The 22659-nt window shown below is 30.6% G+C and overlaps 1 protein-coding gene and 1 long non-coding RNA gene across 2 annotated transcripts; both read left to right on the top strand.

Moving 5' to 3' along the window:
- Positions 1–3205: 3205 nt before the first annotated feature.
- LOC148784845 (uncharacterized) lies at positions 3206–3941 on the top strand. Its single transcript, XR_016063337.1, has 2 exons — positions 3206–3577; positions 3674–3941. It is a non-coding gene; the product is annotated as an uncharacterized LOC148784845 (long non-coding RNA).
- A 274-nt stretch (positions 3942–4215) lies between these two features.
- On the top strand, positions 4216–6647 carry LOC148784844 (uncharacterized). The gene is made up of 5 exons (XM_088876654.1): positions 4216–5257; positions 5493–5608; positions 5824–5898; positions 6180–6281; positions 6380–6647. Coding segments are annotated over exons 1-5 (342 nt in total). The 5' UTR covers positions 4216–5210; the 3' UTR covers positions 6382–6647.
- The last annotated feature ends 16012 nt before the right edge of the window (positions 6648–22659 follow it).

Below are 22659 nucleotides of genomic sequence, written 5' to 3'. Positions count from 1 at the left end.
CTCTCTGTTGGTTTCTTGATTTCATGGTACTCTATTTAGCTACTGTTTGTGACAGTGTTCCTCATAAAAAAACAAGACAGAGCATGTACTGATGAAGATGAGAATACTGCAATGGTTCAAATAAACATCTCTTGGAAACAACTCTTTAAAAAGGCCAGATTAGTTTTTTTCTGTTTTATGTTTGTGACCTTTTGAGTTCGACAATAGCAACCTTTTTGTATGAGAAAGGAATTCACATTACAAGTTTGAGTTATCGGCCCGTCATTCTAAAATGAGCACTTGTGCAGAAGTAGGTCTTACCCTTTTGCTCAGTTGTACAAAGCCCTAAACAGTGATCTGTTGTGGGATCATTGACATTATGTTTCTAATTTCCATACACCCATCTTTGTGGATTATCATCCGCCTCCACGGTATTCAAGATGAAAAATTTTTAACAAGGGAAATTCTTGTTCAATTTGACTCGGTTAAACCCGAACCAATCATATAATAAGTGTGATACATTTATTTTGTGATTAATGCACAGTTTCGGGAAAATGACTAATCACAGAATAAATGTGATACACTTGCTCTGTCATTCGTTTGGTTCGACCAAACCTGATTCGAATAAAAGTTTTTCCTTTTCTCAAAAATACACGGACATCCCATCTATCAAAATTCGTGGTTGATGCCCCTAAATCAATCAATTAAGCGATCAATCTAACTGGCCCTGAAGTTGGTCAGGATGTTTCCATTTGCGTACAAGCTACCATTTGTGTTGTAGGAGCTCTGAGAATTTGGTTGAAATTATACCATGTTAGGCTTTTTGTCTTTTTATTGTCTGAATATTCAGGAGCTAAGACCATTCCAATGCTCCCTTTCGCCATGCATAAACTAAACCAACAATTAAGATAAGTACGAAAATTAAAGCTTCTATAAATATGTTGTTCTTGGTTAATTTGATGCGAATCTCAATTTCTTGCCACGTTTGCAAAGACAGGAGGGGCCAATGGTGTTTTCAGTTGACAAGATTATCTTTGTTGGTTCAACGATGTGGGTAAAATGGTAAAATGCACGTGGATAATCAATCAGATAGTATTAATGGTATAATCTGTCATGATACTTTTGTAAATACCTTTTGTTTTTTAATTTTTTCCCTGGCCTTTGAATTTGCTGTTCCAATTAACCATATGTGAGATCAACTTTCATACCAAAAGTTGTAAATTTCTGTGTATGACGTTTGAAGCACTGTTTTCTTGCATTTGGTGGTTGAGTTTCCTGTTGGGGTCTTTTTGTTTGTCTGGTTTCCTCATTCAACTATTTCTTCTTGTTTTTGTCTTTGATTGTTCGTGATTGTGCAGTTCTTTCTGATTGCTTTGTGATTGTGGGGCTCTTTCTGATTGATTGTGGTAATTTGTCTTTGATCATTCCGTGATGGTGGTTTGTATTTTGATTCTTCTTGTCTTATGATTGTTCGTGATTGTGGGATTCTTTGTGATTTCTTTGTGATTTGTACGTTTGTATTTAGATTGTTTATGTGTTTGTGCCTTTTGTACTCATTGTTTTTGCAATTGTGGGGTTTTTTCAGATTGCATTCTGTGATTGTGGAAATCTGGCTTTGATTATTCCGTGATGGTGGTTTGTCTTTTGATTCTTCTTGTCTTATGATTGTTCGTGAGTGTGGGATTCTTTCTTATTTCTTTGTGATTTGTGGATTTGTATTTAGATTGTTCATGTGTTTGTGCTTTTTGTACTGATTGTTTTTGTGATTGTGGGTTTCTTTGTGGTTGCTTTCTTTGATTGTGGTAATTTGGCTTTGATTATTCCGTGATGGTGGTTTTTCTTTTGATTCTTCTTGCCTTATGATTGTTCGTGGTTGTTGGATTCTTTCTCATTGCTTTGTGATTTGTGGGTTTGTATTTAGATTGGTCATGTGTTTGTGCTTTTTGTACTGATTGTTTTTTGATTGTGGGGTTCTTTTCGATTGCTTTCTGTGATTCTGGTAATTTGGCTTTGATTATTCCGTGATGGTGGTTTGTCTTTTGATTCTTCTTGTCTTATGATTGTTCGTGATTGTGGGATTCTCTCTGTTTGCGTTGTGATTTATGGGTTTGTATTTAGATTGTTTGTGTGGTTGTTGTTTTTGGTTATAGTGATGCAGATATCCCATATGAAGCTGAAGTTCTTGTTCAGATTCATACAGAAATTTGAAGGAATTGCGTTATATCGTATGGATCTGTTTGAATTTTTACATCTCTGTCTGTAGTTAACACTAAAGGATAACTTTTTAAACCCTGTCAAATGCTTAGGCTGTATGGATCTATGTACCTGTTTATGATGGATTAATTATTATATAGGTCGTTGTTAATAAAATGCTTAGTAGCTCAGTTAATGCTATTTTTGCTCTTTACTTGTTACATATACTTTCTACCTTCCCCTATCTTCTTTCTTAGCTTTCACTGTTGATACCACCAATTGTTTTTTATTCTTGAGTTGGCTTGGCAATAGGAAGTACGACTGAGAAATTTAAAGCAGAGACTGTCAGTCCCTTTTGATGGCACCTCTTCAGAGCATCAAGTATGTACCTGCCTCTATTTTTCAAAAAGTTATACTTTTCATTTGGGATATTTTGTACTTGTACCGATATAATTTGGACATTGTATAGTCAGATGTCCTTTTCAAAGGATGAATTATGACAAAGTCGATAATATTATTTGGAATAGTGGCATATACTTGACCCAAATGATAAACTTCCTGGCTCTGTATTTGGATGCTTTTATTCATGCATCAGTGGTCCATGTTTTCTTGGCAGGATGCTCTTAGACAACTTTGGAGGTTATCTTATCCTGATAGAAAACTCCCATCTTTTAAGTCAGAGGTTTGGAAAGAGATGGGTTGACAGGGATCTGATCCTTCTACACATTTCAGGTGTGTGCTGATAAGTTGAGCTTGTTTCTTGGATTTGATCTTTGTCTTCTAATTCGTTTGTGATTGTAGGTTGTTTGTGATTCTTTTTGTGATTGTGGTTTGTTTTGTGATTCTTTTTGTGATCGTGAGTTTGTGTGTTGATTGTTCGTGATTGTGGATTTTCTGTGATTATTCTTTAGTTTGTGGGTTTTTATTCTAATTCAAGTGTAATGCAGGTAGCTTCAGAAGATCCAAAGAGATTCCGCATATAGATAGTTTTGAGCCGAGGTGCAGACTTGTCCCTGTTGGAGGTAATCTTGGGCTCAGACTTGATTTCAGGAATGCTTTTTGACGTCATGCTTTATTGTTATAAGAGGGTAAATTTTTCTTTGGGCACGTTCTCAAAGTTCACGCTAGCTGCAGTGTAGTGCTTTTCTGTACCTGCAACAAAGCTACTTTTCTCCATTGCAGCATTATTTCTAATATGAAAATACTTATTTTTATGTCTGAGCCAGCAGCTATTGCGAGCTTGATGTATGGAATATCCTTATCTAAGTCTTTGTTACGAGGATAGGTGTTCTTTCTGTTGTAGGTATAAGAACACTGAAGTTGGTCAGGATGTTTCCATTTGCGTACAAGTCAAGCTACCATTTGTGCTGTAGGAGCTCTGAGAATTTGGTTGAAATTATACCATGTTAGGGCTTTTTTTTTTTTTTTACCTTAACTTTTCCATTACAATGTTGTTCTTGGTTAATTTGAGGCGAATCTCAATTTCTTGCCACGATTGCAGAGGCAGGAGAGGCCAGTGGTGTTTTCAGTTGACAAGATTATCTTTGTTGGTTCAACGACGTGGGTAAAATGGTAAAATGCACGTGGATAATCAATCAGATAGTATTAATGGTATAGTCTCTCATGATACTTTTGTAAATACCTTTTGTTTTTTAAGTTTTTCCCCTGGCCTTTGAATTTACTATTCCAATTAACCATATGGGAGACCAGCTTTCATACCAGAAGCTGTAAATTTCTGTGTATGACGTTTGAAGCACTGTTTTCTTGCATTTGGTGGTTGAGTTTCCTCTTGGGGTCTTTTTGTTTGTTTGGTTTGCTCATTCAACTATTTCTTCTTGTTTTTGTCTTTGCTTGTTCTTGATTGTGCGGTTCTTTCTGAATGCTTTGTGATTGTGGGGTTCTTTCTGATTGATTGTGGTAATTTGTCTTTGATTATTCCGTGATGGTGGTTTGTATTTTGATTCTTCTTGTCTTATGATTGTTCGTGATTGTGGGATTCTTTGTGATTTCTTTGTGATTTGTAGGTTTGTATTTAGATTGTTTATGTGTTTGTGCTTTTTGTACTCATTGTTTTTGCAATTGTGGGATTCTTTCAGATTGCATTCTGTGATTGCGGAAATTTGGCTTTGATTATTTCGTGATGGTGGTTTGTCTTTTGATTCTTCATGTCTTATGATTGTTCGTGAGTGTGGGATTCTTTCTTATTTCTTTGTGATTTGTGGGTTTGTATTTAGATTGTTCATGTGTTTGTGCTTTTTGTACTGATTGTTTTTGTGATTGTGGATTTTTTTGTGGTTGCTTTTTTTTGATTGTGGTAATTTGGCTTTGATTATTCCGTAATGCTGGTTTTTCTTTTGATTCTTCTTGCCTTATGATTGTTCGTGGTTGTGGGATTCTTTCTCATTGCTTTGTGATTTGTGGGTTTGTATTTAGATTGTTCATGTGTTTGTGCTTTTTGTACTGATTTTTTTTTTGATTGTGGGGTTCTTTCCGATCGCTTTCTGTGATTGTGGTAATTTGGCCTTGATTATTCCGTGATGGTGGTTTGTCTTTTGATTCTTCTTGTCTTATGATTGTTCGTGATTGTGGGATTCTCTCTGTTTGCGTTGTGATTTGTGGGTTTATATTTAGATTGTTTGTGTGGTTGTGCTTTTTGGTTATAGTGATGCAGATATCCCATATGAAGCTGAAGTTCTTGTTCAGATTCATACAGAAATTTGAAGGAATTGTGTTATATCGTATGGATCTGTTTGAATTTTTACATGTCTGTCTGTAGTTAACACTGAAGGATAATTTTTTAAACCCTGTCAAATGCTTAGGCTGTATGGATCTATGTACCTGTTTCTGATGGATTAATGATTGTATTGGTCGTTGTTAATAAAATGCTTAGTAGCTCAGTTAATGTTATTTTTGCTCTTTACTTGTTACACATACTTTCTACTTCCCCTATCTTCTTTCTTAGCTTTCACTGTTGATACTAGCAATTGTTTTTTATTCTTGAGTTGGCTTGGCAATAGGAAGCACGGCTGAGAAATTTAATGCAGAGACTGTCAGTCCCTTTTGATGGCACCTCTCAGAGCATCAAGTATGTATCTGCCTCCATTTTTCAAAAAGTTATACTTTTCATTTGGGATATTTTGTACTTGTACCGATATAATTTGGACATTGTATAGTCAGATGTCCTTTCCAAAGGATGAATTATGACAAAGTCGGTAATATTATTTGGAATAGTGCCATATACTTGACCCAAATGATAAACTTCCTCGCTCTGTATTTGGATGTCTTTATTCATGCATCAGTGGTCCATGTTTTCTTGGCAGGATGCTCTTAGACAACTTTGGAGGTTATCTTATCCTGATAGAAAACTCCCATCTCTTAAGTCAGAGGTTTGGAAAGAGATGGGTTGGTAGGGATCTGATCCTTCTACACATTTCAGGTGTGTGCTGATAAGTTGAGCTTGTTTCTTGGATTTGATCTTTTTCTTCTAATTCGTTTGTGATTGTAGGTTGTTTGTGATTCTTTTTGTGATTGTGGTTTGTTTTGTGATTCTTTTTGTGATCGCGAGTTTGTGTGTTGATTGTTCGTGATTGTGGATTTTCTGTGATTATTCTTTAGTTTGTGGGTTTTTATTCTAATTCAAGTGTAATGCAGGTAGCTTCAGAAGATCCAAAGAGATTCCGCATATAGATAGTTTTGAGCCGAGGTGCAGACTTGTCCCTGTTGGAGGTAATCTTGGGCTCAGACTTGATTTCAGGAATGCTTTTTGACGTCATGCTTTATTGTTATAAGAGGGTAAATTTTTCTTTGGGCACGTTCTCAAAGTTCACGCTAGCTGCAGTGTAGTGCTTTTCTGTACCTGCAACAAAGCTACTTTTCTCCATTGCAGCATTATTTCTAATATGAAAATACTTATTTTTATGTCTGAGCCAGCAGCTATTGCGAGCTTGATGTATGGAATATCCTTATCTAAGTCTTTGTTACGAGGATAGGTGTTCTTTCTGTTGTAGGTATAAGAACACTGAAGTTGGTCAGGATGTTTCCATTTGCGTACAAGTCAAGCTACCATTTGTGCTGTAGGAGCTCTGAGAATTTGGTTGAAATTATACCATGTTAGGCCTTTTTTTTTTTTTTTTTACCTTAACTTTTCCATTACAATGTTGTTCTTGGTTAATTTGAGGTGAATCTCAATTTCTTGCCACGATTGCAGAGGCAGGAGAGGCCAGTGGTGTTTTCAGTTGACAAGATTATCTTTGTTGGTTCAACGACGTGGGTAAAATGGTAAAATGCACGTGGATAATCAATCAGATAGTATTAATGGTATAGTCTCTCATGATACTTTTGTAAATACCTTTTGTTTTTTAAGTTTTTCCCCTGGCCTTTGAATTTACTATTCCAATTAACCATATGGGAGACCAGCTTTCATACCAGAAGCTGTAAATTTCTGTGTATGACGTTTGAAGCACTGTTTTCTTGCATTGGTGGTTGAGTTTCCTGTTGGGGTCTTTTTTTTTGTTTGGTTTGCTCATTCAACTATTTCTTCTTGTTTTTGTCTTTGATTGTTCGTGATTGTGCGGTTCTTTCTGATTGCTTTGTGATCGTGGGGTTCTTTCTGATTGATTGTGGTAATTTGCCTTTGATTATTCCGTAATGGTGGTTTGTATATATAGCCCAAAAAGGCCTTAGCCTTAAATTTTTCATAAAAAGCGTTGCCTCCGACCTAGATAAAAATACGTGGCTACACTCGAAGAAGCTATTAGGTTGAAAAGTTGCTGCCAACTTACCGAAAAGAATGAAAAAAGATAGACAAAATTTGTAAACCTATTAGTACACTTGTCAGCATAAGAGGATGGAGATTTCCTCCCCAAACCAAACCATCTACTGAAAAAGTTGGAAATCCCCTTAAAATTGGACATCTATTCCAGAGGAATCTAAAAAATTAGGCATTCGGTCTTATCTTTTTGTATCTTCAACTTGCTTACAAAATAGCAAGTTTACACACAAAATTTGGGTAACTTTGAACTCACACATTACACACTTTAGTTGCACTATGTTATTTTTATTACTTTCTCATTTTACACTTTTACTCCATTACTTCTTCGGACATCGTAGTATCAATATTTGTTTGCAGGTTTCACTCGTTGAAACTTGCAAATGCCGAAAGAATTACACACAATTCACCCAACTCGAGCATTCTTGTTGGCATCCATGTTGAATAGTAATTAACAACAGTTGCACCATAATTATTAATCATTATTTTAATAGACAGACTCAGAAAAAAATACATTTTGTTTATGGATATTTTCTAATATTTTATATTTCACCTAGAACTAAAATGCATTCCACCCCTTTCTAAATTCACCATGAGATGTAGACGATGAGATGAAATAATTAATTATTTTTACTTTTACATTTATATATTCTCACTAGAAATTTAAATAATCACATCAAGAAACAAAAACATCTACAAAAAAATAGTAAAATACCTCTCTATATTTTAAAAAATGAAGTAATTTATCTCGCTATTTAGGAAAGTAACTGTTGCATTTTAAAAAAACATGAGAAGGTAAATTGATATTTTTTTTAGGGAAAAATGCAACCAACCCCCTTGTAATATTGCAAGTGAGCAAATTATCCCTTATGAAAAAACAAATAGTGATGTACCTCCCTGTATTTTTTAAAATACAATTTACATCCCTATGTTTATTAAAATGAAGTAGTTTATTCCCTGTATAAGGAGGTAACTTGCTTCATTTTAAAAAGTATAGGGGGGGTAAATTGCTATATTTTTTTCATATGGAAGTAATATGCTCATTTTTAATATTATAGGAGGGTAAATTGCTATTCACCCTGTTTTTTTATAAGGTGTAATTTGCTCATTTATAGTATTACGAAAGGATGAATTACATTAAACTCTAAAATCTGTAATGCGACATTGCTGCATCACCAACAAATTAAAAACACTTTGTGAAAAAAATTACAAAAACACTAAATATATCATTCCATATTTTCCTCAAAAAGTGCATTAGACTTGTTCCAAAGTGTGAAGTTGAATGAAATTGTGTTTGACAAGCCAGCGTAGTGCGTGCAATGATGTTTGTTTGCAGAAGTTGGGGTTTGAATGCATCCAACTTTTCTGAAGCACGCCGAGTTGTACGCAGTCTTCAATGCTTCTCCAACTACACCACTCTTTGTTCCGACGCTTTCTCATTTTTGTTTGTCTATCGACAGTCGACGCCGTACTCTTAATTGGCTGTGTTTGTTTCACGGGAAATCACATTTTTGTTTTAGGAATTTAACTCAGTTTAGTCCAATTTATATATGTCCATGTGATATTATAAATGAGCATATTATGAGAAAAAAAAGGTAGCAATTTAACCCCGTTTAAGGGGTAAATTGCTTCGTTTTAAAAAATATACGAGGATAAATTGTTGTATTTTAAAAACATATGGTGTAAATTGCTAATTCTTATATAGGATGGTAATTTGCTCATTTGCAATATCATAGGGGGATTACTTACATTTTGCCGAATTTAATTATCTGGTATCATTTCCTATCTATATATTGGATATTTTAATTCAGATCGGATTTAGCTGGATTCGAACTAATTATATGACAAGTGCAATACATTTGTCATATAATTAGTGCAATACATTTTTCCAGAATTTGATGTATCTCCCAACTGCTCATACGGCATAGAATCTAACTCCAGAAATTCTTGCATCCTCCATTGGACAGAGCATTTTTAAATGCTTGGCCCCTAAACTCTGATGTATTTAGATTTTCATGTAAATGTATTACTCAGAATATATTATCTGAACCAAGAAATACAATTTAGATACCATTTTGGTAGGTCATACAATTATCTCTAAAAACCATTCCGGATTCTGTTTTTGTTTCACCCCAACCACAACCGACGTTAAAGGATACAAGTTGTTATTAGGATCAATTGAAACTGCAATCAAACGAATACAACCATGGGGTCCTTTGAATTGGCATTAAAGATCGAAATTCAACATTAAAACAAAACACAAATTAAGCATGTCTTATATATAAGTTAAGCAAAATACATGACTTTCAGATCGAATTCGACCGTATTTATTCTAACTTAAGCATCGAAGAGCCTTAACTAGAGGCTTCCCAGCAAGCCTAACATGTTTCTCTGTTTTCAGGATCCACTTTACAGGGAGCTTTGAATCGACGTAACCCGACCTACAATCATCCGTGGTCACGACCAGACCCATCTTTAACGACCTGGATCACATATATAATGATTAGAATGCATATTTTGGGAGATACAAATTGTTTGCAGGAAAAAGAACTAAAAACAGAGTCCATTTTAGTAGAGAGCTGAAAGTTAGAGATCTCCAGCCCTATACCCAACCTGCAGGAAGTTAATTATGAATGAAAGGTTTATTTTGTTTCTTGGTACGTAATTGAATTGCTTCATTATTTCATTACTTTCTAATTATATAAAATTGTTTGTCCTTCTTTACTCATCAAGAATAATGTGCTAATTATATTTACAATAATTGACAAATTTTTTATAGGGCAACTTTAATTTTCACGAGCTTCACCACAATATATATATATATATGTATATATATATTAGCGACAAAAATTAAGTGATAATATTAAAATTATCACTAAATTATAGGCTCTATTGTAATTTTGGTCCTATAATTATAGGTGCTTGATATTTTGGTCCTTTAATAGATGGAATTTGTAATTTGCTTCATTAATTTTATAAATTTCGCAATTTGATGACTAGAATAGACAAGTGCAAGTCGTCTGTTGGCATAAATTTGAGATCACGCGTGTTATTTTCCAACATCTTGTCAAAAAAAAAAAAAAATATTATTTTCCAGCAAACTGTGCCCCCAATTGCGAAATTCATGAAAAGGATGGACCAAATGGCAAGTTTCATTTCGTAAAGGACCAAACACCGAACACCTCTATTTATTGGACCAAATCGCAGTAAAGCCCTAATTATATGCTTCAAGGTGACAAGAATTGGATAAATTACATCGACACCATTTGAGATTAAATATAAATACACAATCACCCCTTGCCTCTTGCAAAATCAAAATTACACTACTTGTCACCAGTAAGATACATTAAATTAACACCCAGTAAAAGGGTATATCAATAATTTTATTAAAAATAGAAAGTGTTTTCGAATTTAAAAATCTAATCTTAAGACATGTCAGTCTAATTTACCCATCTCTTAACTATTGCTGTAAGGAAATGACCGAAAATAAAACAAAATGTACCTAAAAGGAGAAAGGAAAAAAGAAAAATTGTCTTTCAAAAAAAAAAAAAAAGAAAGAAATTGTTTCTGCATGTAAAAAGCAAGTGAAGTACTGGAGTAGGGCTACAATTGAGCTTAATGAGTTGAATGTAAGGGAAAAAAAATAAAATAAAATAACCGATTAATTCAAGCTCTCACCTCAGAGAATAGATTATTATTTGCACTCATCCAAGTTTTATTTTATTCTAGGGTAAATTATAACTACCTCTTCTGAAATTTGGCATAATTATAAATATTTCTTTGCTGTTTAAAAAATTATAAATATCTCATGATGTTTGATGAAAGTAATCCTTGCATAGAGGTATAAAAGTGTCAACTTTACCCTTACTGTATTTTTTATTTTTTTTAAATTTAAAGACTTATAGCAAATCGAACAGGATGGACGAAAATTTTTTAAAAATTATAAAAAAAAAATTCACTTAACCCATAAAAAAATAAAAAATAAATAAAATTTTAATTTTTAATCCACAGGGGCATTTTAGTCAGTTCACAAAAAAAAATGGACAGAAACTTAATGGATTGGACTAATTGTTATATGACAGTTAAAAATCAGAGGAGTATTAGTAATTTTCAAACAACGAGGAGTATTAGTAATTTTCAAACAACGAGGAGTATTTGTAATTATGTCAAATATCAGGAAAAGTCGTAATTTACCCTTTATTTTATGTTTCTCGAAAAACTTATTATTATCTTTGTCTTTGATAACCTTCTTAAATAATCATCATTTTTATCCCTAGCTAGTGTTTTGCTTCGCCTACAGAACTACCTAACCGTTGCACAACCTTAATTAACTAAAGTTCGTCTTTTATTTTGACCATGGTAATTATTTATATAAAAATATCACATTTCATCTAATGTATATAAGATTGAAGTATAAACCAAAATTTCATGATTTTTAGTAGAATAAGAATTTTCATGATTTTATAAAAATTATTATCATTATCAATATAGAATAATATTCACTTACCACTAGTCCTTGTATAACATTTTACTTCCATACAAAATTTTAATGGACATAAAATTCCAGTAACTTGCATCTTTTTTTTTTTTTTTTCTTTTTTGGAGTTTGGTGGAGTTATGTGCCCATTAAATTTGGTCAAGCTGACACTTTTATATCCTATTCAATACCCAAAATATTAAGTCACTAAAAAAAATATAATTTTTTATTATAATTAATTATCAGGTTAAACGTAAATAATTGTAATGAATATTAATTAATTATGATTGTACAATAACTATATATTTATTAACTGTTGTTTTTGTAAGTGAGTCCAAACATTAAATACAACCTGTATATATATTACAAATATTGATTAATCGTGGTTAAAATTTAATTTTTTTAAATTGATTTTATTTAATACTATAATTTTTATATTGTAATATATAATTTATAATATAGAAAATATATATACATATATATATATATATATTGGGTGGTGGATGGCGTATGGATTTTGCAGGACGGGTCTTGGTCAAGATGACCTCTCTCATCTTGCAAATCTAAGTATACATAGATAAATCGTTATCAACTCAATCACGTCTACCCAACTAGAGGCCAGAAAGAAGATTGCATAATTAATTCCGACACGCTCTTCTTTATTAATAATGACCCCATCACATCATCAATATACACATACATACAACATGCATATATACATATAAAGGGTTTTTTCCTTGGAGATAATTACACTTCAACCCTTCTCAAAATGTTTTCTTTTAAAAAGTTTTAAGTTATTTTGTATTCTTTCTAAAAATTCATTATTTATGCTTGACGCTTCTCATTAAGCTTGGACAAAAAATACTGGCGTTGGCAAAAAATTTACATAAATTTTTAATTTTATCCTTCATTTAACATTCTCAATAATTATTTGTACTTATAAAAGAAAAAATATAATAATTTTGACCAAACTCTCTCTCTCTCTCTCTCTCTCTCTCTCTCTCTCTCTCTCTCGATAATATTACATTTATCCCTTTGTACATAAGTACAAAAATATATGTGAGATTGTTAACTAATGGCAATTAAAATTTATATAATTTTTTGAGCTACGACAGTATTTTTTATTCAAAATTCTAACAGAAGAGGTTCAAGTGTAAATAGATAAATTTTTTGAAAAGAATGTAAGTAAAATTTCAAAAAAGTTTTGAGAGAGCATGATTTCGTATATTTAGAAGGGTTAAATACACTTTGCACCCCTAAACTATGCATAAAGTGCATTTACACCCCTGAACTATAAAATATAACAAAATGGTCATGAGATGGTCCCTCATGTTATACACTAATTTTTTGTTGATGAAAATGACCTTATTATTTACATCCCCTAAAATATCTCTATTACAATCATTCTCCTACATATAATTTGAATTATTATAATTTTTTTTATTTAAAATAACCACTACCAAAAATTTATAATTTTTGTATTGAGATAGAATCTGTATAAACTCCATAAATTTATAATTCTTATATTTTTTACACAACTGGTAACAAATTTACATAATTTGTTTGCCCGTGTTGTTATATATATTGAACTTTTTTGAAAGAATAAATTAGGGTAAAATACAGTTTACTCCCCTGAACTATTCGTCTTGAAACATTTATCCCCTAAACTAACAAATATAACACTTGCCCCCTTGGTTGGACAAAAATACTCTCATACCTTGAACAATTATATTACTTTCAATGTATTTTAGTATTTTGCACATTAAATCATCATCAAATTACTTTTAATTAATTTTTTAATAAGTGAAGAATTTAAATTAAAAGTGGAGTATAATTAATATATAGATATAGAGTCTATAAACAATAAATATAATACAACCAACAATTCATATATGCTTCTTAAAATAAATTGACATATATATATGCTTAATCAAAAGTTAAATACTTTTAGCAAAAAATGAATAAATATATTTAATCATATTTTTTAAAGAAAATATGTTAAAAAACCAATATGTAATTATTTATTTTTGTCTAAAAGAATAAATAGTTAATAACTTAATTTTATTACCAAATTAATATAATCTTTTCAAGAATTTTTTTTGTGTATTTATTGTACTCATTTATTACTTAACTTTGAGTTTTTAAAAGAAAATAAAATTCGAACTATTTAACTCACTAATTATATTTTACTTTATTGTAAATACAAGATATTTTTGTAACTAAGAAAATTTTAATTAAATTTAAAATAAAATTATTAAGAACAGATTCTTTGAACTAAATATATGTATATATGTATAATATAAGGATAATATGTCCAAAATTTTAATTGTAGGGGGGTAAGTCTTACATTTGTTAGTTTAGGGAGTAATTGTTACATGACGAATAGCTCAAGGGGGTAAAGTGTATTTTACCCAATAAATTATCAATTCAAAAATTAAAATATTACATCGAACATATATATATATATATTGTAAAATCTGCAAATTTATAATATAATTAAAACATAATATTCTATATATTTTCAAGTATGATATGATATATTTTTTATTATGTGGACATGCAATTGAATAAAAATTTATAATTTATAAGTATATAACATACTTTTCTATAATATTATATGCATTATATATCGACACATATTTACATATACTTTTTAACATAATTTATTTATTTTGTAAAATATATTTGCATATATTGAGCTTATAAATATTTTTTGTGTTTCATAACTTATAAAAAATTATAAATTATAAATATTATTTTTGAAATAGAATGTGAGCAAGATCTTAAATCACTAAAAATCATTTGGGGGAGATATTTTAATAAAACATATTTTAGGAAGTAGAATAAAAAAGTACAGGGGTAAGTGAGAAAGGCATTTTTATCTTATCAATGTCAAATTATTTTATCGCGGATGTTTTTATTACCTTCCATATTTTTAGGGGTGTAAATGAGATAAAATACATAATTTCGAAGAGCAAAGTGTGTTTTAAATGTATTTAAAAAGGAATTTGAGTAATTAATATTTTTTATTTTTCTGACAAGGGATGATATAATGACAAGGCAGGTGGTTAAGTAGATGGACGGCGACATTTTAGCATTTTGTGCGTGCAGTGGGAGTCATAAATTGCATGCCAACAATCCATATCTGTACGTCTTCGGAGCAATTCCAGCGAATCAAAGTACCGCTCATCTGCATCACGCCCGCCTCCTCAATATTCCCTTCACTTGGTATTTTTCACGGATGATTTCAAGTCCCTCTGTCAGACTCTATATCTTCTTCCTGCCTACTTCTAAAGATTGCGTTCACACATTCATTATCAAAAGATGTGATTAAATGGGATGGTCTTGTACGATGGATTAATTAGTCGGAAAATGAACTTTTCATGCTATAATTGTGGTGGGTTGACGCTTTTTAGTCCATTCTAATTTCAATTTGCAATTGAGGACAAAAAATTCGGTTCAATTTCTGTTAAAAAATGTCAATTCTGCTAAAAAGGGCAACTGACAGCCTACGCAGGACATCCAACACACGCAATTGTTGTTTTTTCAAACAATAATATGCATGCTGCAAAACGCGATGTTGTTAATGTTCTATTTACTTTGCAAGGAAAGAACAACAATTCACAATAAATAATTGATCTATTTATGTTATTACATGAATTAAAGAATCTTGGTTGTGTATAAGTTCTTTAAGTATCACTTCATTTGTATATACCATTCTTTGTTTCATTGATCTCTCACGCATTTTTGTAAGATCATTATTTTTGTTCAATCTACGTAACATAAGAAATAAAAAATTGCTTAAACTTTGTTTTCAAATTAGTGATTGTTTCGAATTATTTCTAAAACGCTCAATTTCTTCACAAACTGAATCTATTTGTAGGATTAATGTTGGTGTGGTTTACAATTGCACTTAGCGACAAATCTAGAAGTGAAAGTTTGAGGACATAAAAATTGAGAAAATGATACTTTTCGTCCAGTAAGTTAGGACTTTTTCGCTTTTGATCTCATTAATTACGGAATTCTCACTTTTAGTTTGTAACTTCTAAAAAGTAGCATTTTTTGTCCCATAACACATTTTTGTTATATATTTTAACATAAATACCACGTGCTTAGCACGTGACAGTTAGAGTCTTTATATATTTTTTTTTATCCCATTTGTTACAGAATTCTTACTTTTGATCTCATAACTTTAAAAAAAAATGCATTTTCGGTCCCAAGCACTTAATGGTCACATGGCCTTTTCCATTAAACATCTAACGAGAAGGTGTCATGATACCAAAACTGCTACTTTTTAAAGTTATGAGATCAAAAGTGATAATTCCATAATCAATGGGATCAAAAGTGAAAAAATCTTAAATTACAGGACAAAAAATATAATTTTTCCTAGAAAAACTATATATCTATATAGATATATTATACATTGGGTTCACATTTTCACATTATTATAGTGCAATTAAAATAATAAGAGGGGCCAATGTATAATAAAAATAAAATTTATGTATAACTTATATAAAAAAAAAAAATGGGTGGATCAATCCCTCTTTTTCTTACCTTTATTTGTTCACCAGATCTCTTGTCAAATGTTGGTGAACAAGAGAGGAATGGGGTCATCATAGTAGATCATTATCGTTAATAGAAAGAAGGGATAATTACACTCCCCTTCCATGAGATTTAGTGCAATTATAGGTATATTTTTTGTAGTTTGAAAAATTATAACTAGCACCCCTAAAGTTTGCTTTCGTTTAACAAATAAGTTTCCCCGTTTGTCAAATTTCATTGAATATACTGATATTAACGAAAAAATTGAATAAAAATTGATATTTACCCTCGATTGATTTATTACTGACTTATTACAGATCAAACAATTTTTTTCGGACTAAACTACTATTATAACGCGAAGATATACCTGCTCATATAGATTAATGCGTGAAGACATATGAGGGTAATTTGATCTTAAAAAGATTTATTTGACATACAACAAGTTAGTAATAAATTAATAGGGGGTTAATATAGATTTTTTTTATATTTTTTTTGTTAATATCAACAAATTCAATTAATTTTGACTAACGAAAAGATATATTTGTTAGACACAAACAAACTTCAAGGATGCTAAATATAATTTCTCAAACCACACAGACTCTATGTATAATTACATCAAATTTCAGAAGGGAGTGTAATTATGCATAAAATGAATTGCACAGACAGTCATACACTAATAAATGTCCCAACCTTGAAACACAACAACCATTGTACCAACGCATCACTTTAATGTAAGTCTTGGCAAATTGTAGTCAGTGCCTCGTCTCAACTGATTTTATGGCTTGTAATCATTTTGAAACAAACCATATAAATTGGTGTTTATGATCTCCATCATATGCATAACCAAAAAGACATAAGATATAAGATGAATGTGGATAAAGAATAACTTTCACAATTAACATTGTTATTCGATATATACATATATATAGGGTTAATTATACTTACACTTCTTTAAAAATACAAAATTACATTTTATCTCAAAAAAAAATTAGTATAATAAATTTAGTATAATTATATAAGCATTCGTTGTTCTTTGAAAAATTAAAAATCGTACCTTGGATCGTAAAGGTGATTTTCATCAATACTGTCTCCAGCAAAAACTTGCACAAGCAGTCCTAAGAAACATCACATTAACACCTCTTATAGTAAAAATTTTAATTTTACAAAGGACAAAAATAGTTATATAATTAAAATTAATATTAAAAGATACCGATAAAATTTTCCTTTAAAAAATTTGCCTTATATGCTGACATTACATGCACATAAATCTATTTCAATAAGTAAAACAGATTTATATGTCATATATCCAATATTTTTCGATCAAGTTTTATATTAAATATGTTGTCTTCCGGTACTAAATTGTAAAAGCGTGAAAAGATCAAATACAAAGTACCTCAAGAAATCAATGATATATAGATATGACGCTTCCTTGTGTTCAAATTTGACCACAAGGCCATAATTAATTATCTAACTTTGAAGATATAGTTTTTTGTTCTGTAATTTAGAGCGATTTTGCTTTTGATCTTATCAATTATGAGATTACATTTTTGGTCATGTAATTTTGAAGTAATCCCATGACACTTTTTCGTTAGATGTTTAACGGAAAAGGCCACGTGGTCGTTAAGTGCATGAGATGAAAAGCACTATTTTTTAAAGTTATGGAGACCAAAAGTGAAAATCCTCTAATATATGAGTTGGGACCAAAGTGTAAAAGGCTCTAACGGCCACGTGCTCATTTTCTGTTAAAATATATTACACAAATGTGTTATGAGACCAGAAGTACTACTTTTTAAAAATTATGGAATAGAAAATGGGAATTCTATAATCAATAGGATCAAAAATAAAAGAATTCTAATTTATAGGATGAAAAGTGTCATTCCTCCTCTAATTCACACTTCATCATATTTAACGAAACTCTCATTCTAAATATTAATGATGTATGATTATTTATCTTACTTTGACGTTAATTTTGCATTCTTCAAATGTTGTGCAAAAATATATGGACACATATACTTTTTGGATAGTGCCCGAAACTTCTTGAAAATCTTGATCTAATGTATATATTATCTTGTTTCTGGCTTGTTGTATTCATGTCATGCACTATAGTTCTGATCCAAATCGAAATATGCAATTTCACCATGGTAGGTCTCAAGTTTGCAACACTTCTTCCAAATATTAAAATAGATTTTGAGAAGAAACACGAACATTAGGCTAGTCGAGTGCGTTTTCGGCTAAGTCTCTCTGACCCTCAAGTCAGTTTAAGTTCGAGATGGGTACTAAGCGATCTTAAACAATAAATGTCATACCATAAATGTGTTGAATGAAGGGTATTTATAGGACCAATTGTACTTTACCGAATGGGCCACGTGGATTCATCTCATAGGCCACGTGGATTCATCTCATAGTCCGTGCTGCCAGAGATCGTGTGGTGAGATAACGTCTACATCTGCTAGTCTGGATGGCTGGTTAGCAGAGTGGGTCAGGTTATCCGATTCGACCCGACTTTATGTAGCGGATCCTATGGCGTTTTTGCTATTTTTTTTTCATTAACAAATGGTACTTTTTTCCTTTTTCCCACATGTGGGTAATATCCCCATCAAGTTCCAAACAGATATTCTCAATGTTAAAAGTAAAGTCAAAATCATATAAAAAGTGGGACCATTATTACAATAAATTCATCTATATTATGCAGTCACTATAAATACAAAAAAACATGATATTTCCTACACGATATATCACTATAATTTAGATTTCGTAACAAATCAATATTATCTACCATCATGGTCAGACAAAACCGATACAAAAATTTAAGTTTTAACCATAGGTAATCAACATTCGCTATGATTTTACCTATGATCCAAAATTTTGCCTTAGTTTTAAGTTGTAGTAAATATTTGTGCCTCACTTGCAAAATAACGATTAATAATTCTTGTACAGCCATAATTAATTAGAATCTGTCGTGAATTTTTTTTTTTTTAACCATAGTGAAAAAGCTATATTTATTCTAATGAGTGAATAGTAGAATTTTACCTCTAATTTTCACGCACACGTTACACGCACACCTCTTCAATTGGATTTTAACATAGATCTAATCTTTTCTTTTTTTTTTAAGAAGCGATAATTATATAATTATATTATAAACTAATCAATTGGACAAGACAATAACTCGAACGATACATTAAGAGGTGATGCTTTGATAAGTTTATAAGCTCTTGAAAATCGTTCGGCAAACTTCACCTAATTTTCTTAAAAATATTTTATAATCTATTTAATTTCAACATTCAATAGATAAAAAGACAACCATAGTTTTGTTGGTATTTTATTTTTGCCCTTTATACAATTGACATTAACACTCCCAAACCAAAAATTATCTATTTATATGATTTTAAATTCTAATAGTTCGATGATTATTTTTGGTTGCTATTATAATATAAAGTGTTTATTATGTGAAACACTCAAATATCTTATAAGCTCTGATATCCTATTTATTAAACACTTTAAGAACTGTTCTTAAAATAAGATCCCACATCTTTAAGCTCTTAAAATATCTTATAAAATGTAGGAGTTTTTAAGGTGTTTTAAATAAGCTTAGCCAAACACCTCCTAAGATAACAAAGAACCATTAAATAAATTAGGGTTAATTACAATTCGACTCCCTTTGAGAATACTAAATTACACTTTTCTCCCAAAAAAATTTCTAAAATTCTCGATTTACACCTGACCCCTTCCGTTAGGGTTTAGATAGAATAATAACGTTAGCAAAAACGATTACATAAATTTACAATTCACCCCTCATTTAACATTTGTATGTATATTTTGTACTTATAAAGGGATAAATATAACATATATATGGAGTGAGGTAAACATCATTACATTTTCCTTTCATAAGTACAAAATTACTACATGAAAATATTAAATGAAGGGTAAAATTAAAAATTTATGTAATTTTTTTACTAACGTCAATATTTTTCATCCAAATCTTAACAAGAGAATGTGAGATATAAACAATGAATTTTCAGAAGGATACTGTAAATATAATTTCGTATTTTTAAAGGGGATTTAAGTATAATTAACCCAATAAATTATATTAAATTCATATAAGTGAAATAAATATCCTCACATTCGATAGATTTCGAACCATAACATCGACAATAACTAAATTTAGTTAAATCAAAAACTGAATAATGGTTCATAATTTCCGAAAAACGATACAAAAAATCAGATCATCACGTGAAATACAAGATCAAAGATAAGATAAAGGACTATCTTATGGAATAATAATGCAATTTCGCCATCAATAGAGTTTGAACAACATTACCTCGTACATGCTACTAACCTTATCCCATTAATATCGAAGAAATTTGTGGCAGATTTAATGTTGTGTTTGAGCAAGTGGGGTCCAATTTTCATTTCTGCCTTCTGTAACGAAGGTTATTTATAAACCCTAACCTTAAAAGTTGCAAGTACAAACTAATAATGTTTTAATCTAGCGGTTAAGATTGAAATCTGATAAATAGGTTTGAAATTATAAGTTTGAGTATAATAATATAATAAGTATTTATCTCAATTAATATATGAGTTTATTGTAATGTGAGTTTACTGATTGAATCAATGTATTGAACAGTTGTAATAAATATTTGTCTCAAAGAAAACAAAAAATCATAATATGTCTTAGCCTAGTGGTTAAGACTGAAGTTATGGGTTCGAATCCAACCAGACACGTGGATATTTGTCTCACTTAATATGAATATAATAATATAATTAGTATTTGTTCCAATTAATACGTCAGTTTATTTATTGAATTAATATATTGAATATTTATCCTTAAAAAAAAAAATAGTCGTAAGTACAAAAAATAGAGTCGAAGCTCCCGCCTACGCTACTAAGTAGAAACTAGAAAGTCCTTTGGCCAAACTGTACGTACGCTACACCAAGTTACGAATCGTGCATGTATTGTATGCCGTACCTAGACAGCCATCCATTCTGAAATTATTAGTTGGAACCATAATTAGAGGAGCATAATCAAGCAACAATTACAATTAATTTCATAATTATTGTACGAGATTTTTTGTTTAAGATGTAATTTGCACAAAGAAAATGTAGTGATAGAGTGACCAAAACAAAAATTCCCTTATTCTTTTTAGGGATAATTATATTTGCATCCCCTGATTTATGGTTTGTTTACGAAAATCATCTCTGTATCTTGTATAATTAAAGAAATCGCCCTTGACATTAAAAAATTAGGTGTAATTTGTATAGTAATGTTGATATTTTCTGAGGGTATATGTGTAATTTTTTTAAAAAATAAGGGTGGCTGTGAAGATAAAAAAAAATAAGGATGGGTGATTTGTGTAAATAGATCATAAGTCAAAAGTTGTAAATATAATTATCACTTCTTTTTAACTCATATGTTCTCATGGGCTTAATTACAAGGTGCAGTTTGATCTAAAAGATAGTAATTGCCAACATGCAACTTTGGCATTTTCCAAGTTTTCTTTGAAACAATCACTATGGTTTAAAATTTATGGTAAATTATTACTATCTACAATAGTTAAATAAAATTTATATAAAAATTTAAATTTTGATCACGATTAATTAACATTCATCATGGTTTTTACCTATGATCAATTACATATCTGTCATAATTTTTAATTGAGCTAATATTTTGACCTCGTTTGTAAAAAATACTGACTAATAACCGGTGCATAATCTATTCCCAAATAACTTTTAACCATAATAGTTAACAATTAATAACGAAATACCATATCTATTCTAGCAAAATACTTTCTATTGTTATAATTTTATTTTATAATGCTATTATAATAAAAGACAATCATATTATTACGATCCAATTTTTAGCTAGTGCCCGTTTTTTACACACACATCGAATATGCACAACTACAAATACTTTTCATGAGTGAAAATATTTTATCCTTTATAATATATGTTTGTATTTTGAACCCTTTACACATCAAAACGACGTCTTTCCATATGCACGCGGTCGGATAAAAAAGAAAAAAGAAAGTGAAGCGTTTGGACCAAAAATGGCACTACAAAACCTGCCTCGACAACTATACGTAGTGGTAGTAGTAGTAATACAGTGGACAGTAACTTGGATAGAGTTGGAAGGGTCCTTGGTAAATAGGTTGGTCTTCTGATGAAAGAAGACGACATTTCCTTTTTGTTTTGTTTGGTAATTTCAGACCGCGACATTTCAGTTGACACTAAAGCTGAAAGACAAAACCGAGGAAAAGAGACATGCAAAATTCTTGTTTTTTCATATCATTTGGGAATACTCATCAATTAATTAATTATATATACATCAATTGTTATTAATTATATTTATCATGTTATTTATTATTTTCTTTAATTTGAAGTTTATGTTATTTATATGTTAAAATGTGAGTATTCATTCATCGTATAATTTGTTGGAATTATTATTATAAGTATCTGATTTGAATTAAAATTCTCCCAAAAAATACAAATCTCCATCAAGCTTCAATGTGAGTGGGTGAGAAGTGAAGCCGAGGGCCCTCCAAGATTCAAATTAAAATTATTGTACATATATCCAAAAATCAAAAGAAAAAGGAAATCTGAAAAAAATTAAAATTAGAGAGAGAGAGTGAGAGAGAGAGAACAAAGTGAAAGGGATAGATGGTAAGAATTTTAACATCTTTTACGTGCTTTCTGTGAAGATGCT

This window comes from Sesamum indicum, linkage group LG12, assembly GCF_026168435.1.
Source record: "Sesamum indicum cultivar Baizhima isolate 11 linkage group LG12, ASM2616843v1, whole genome shotgun sequence".
NCBI classification, from domain to species: domain Eukaryota; kingdom Viridiplantae; phylum Streptophyta; class Magnoliopsida; order Lamiales; family Pedaliaceae; genus Sesamum; species Sesamum indicum.
The sequence above is the reverse complement of the archived record's forward strand: the minus strand, read 5'-3'. Positions and strand labels throughout refer to the sequence as shown.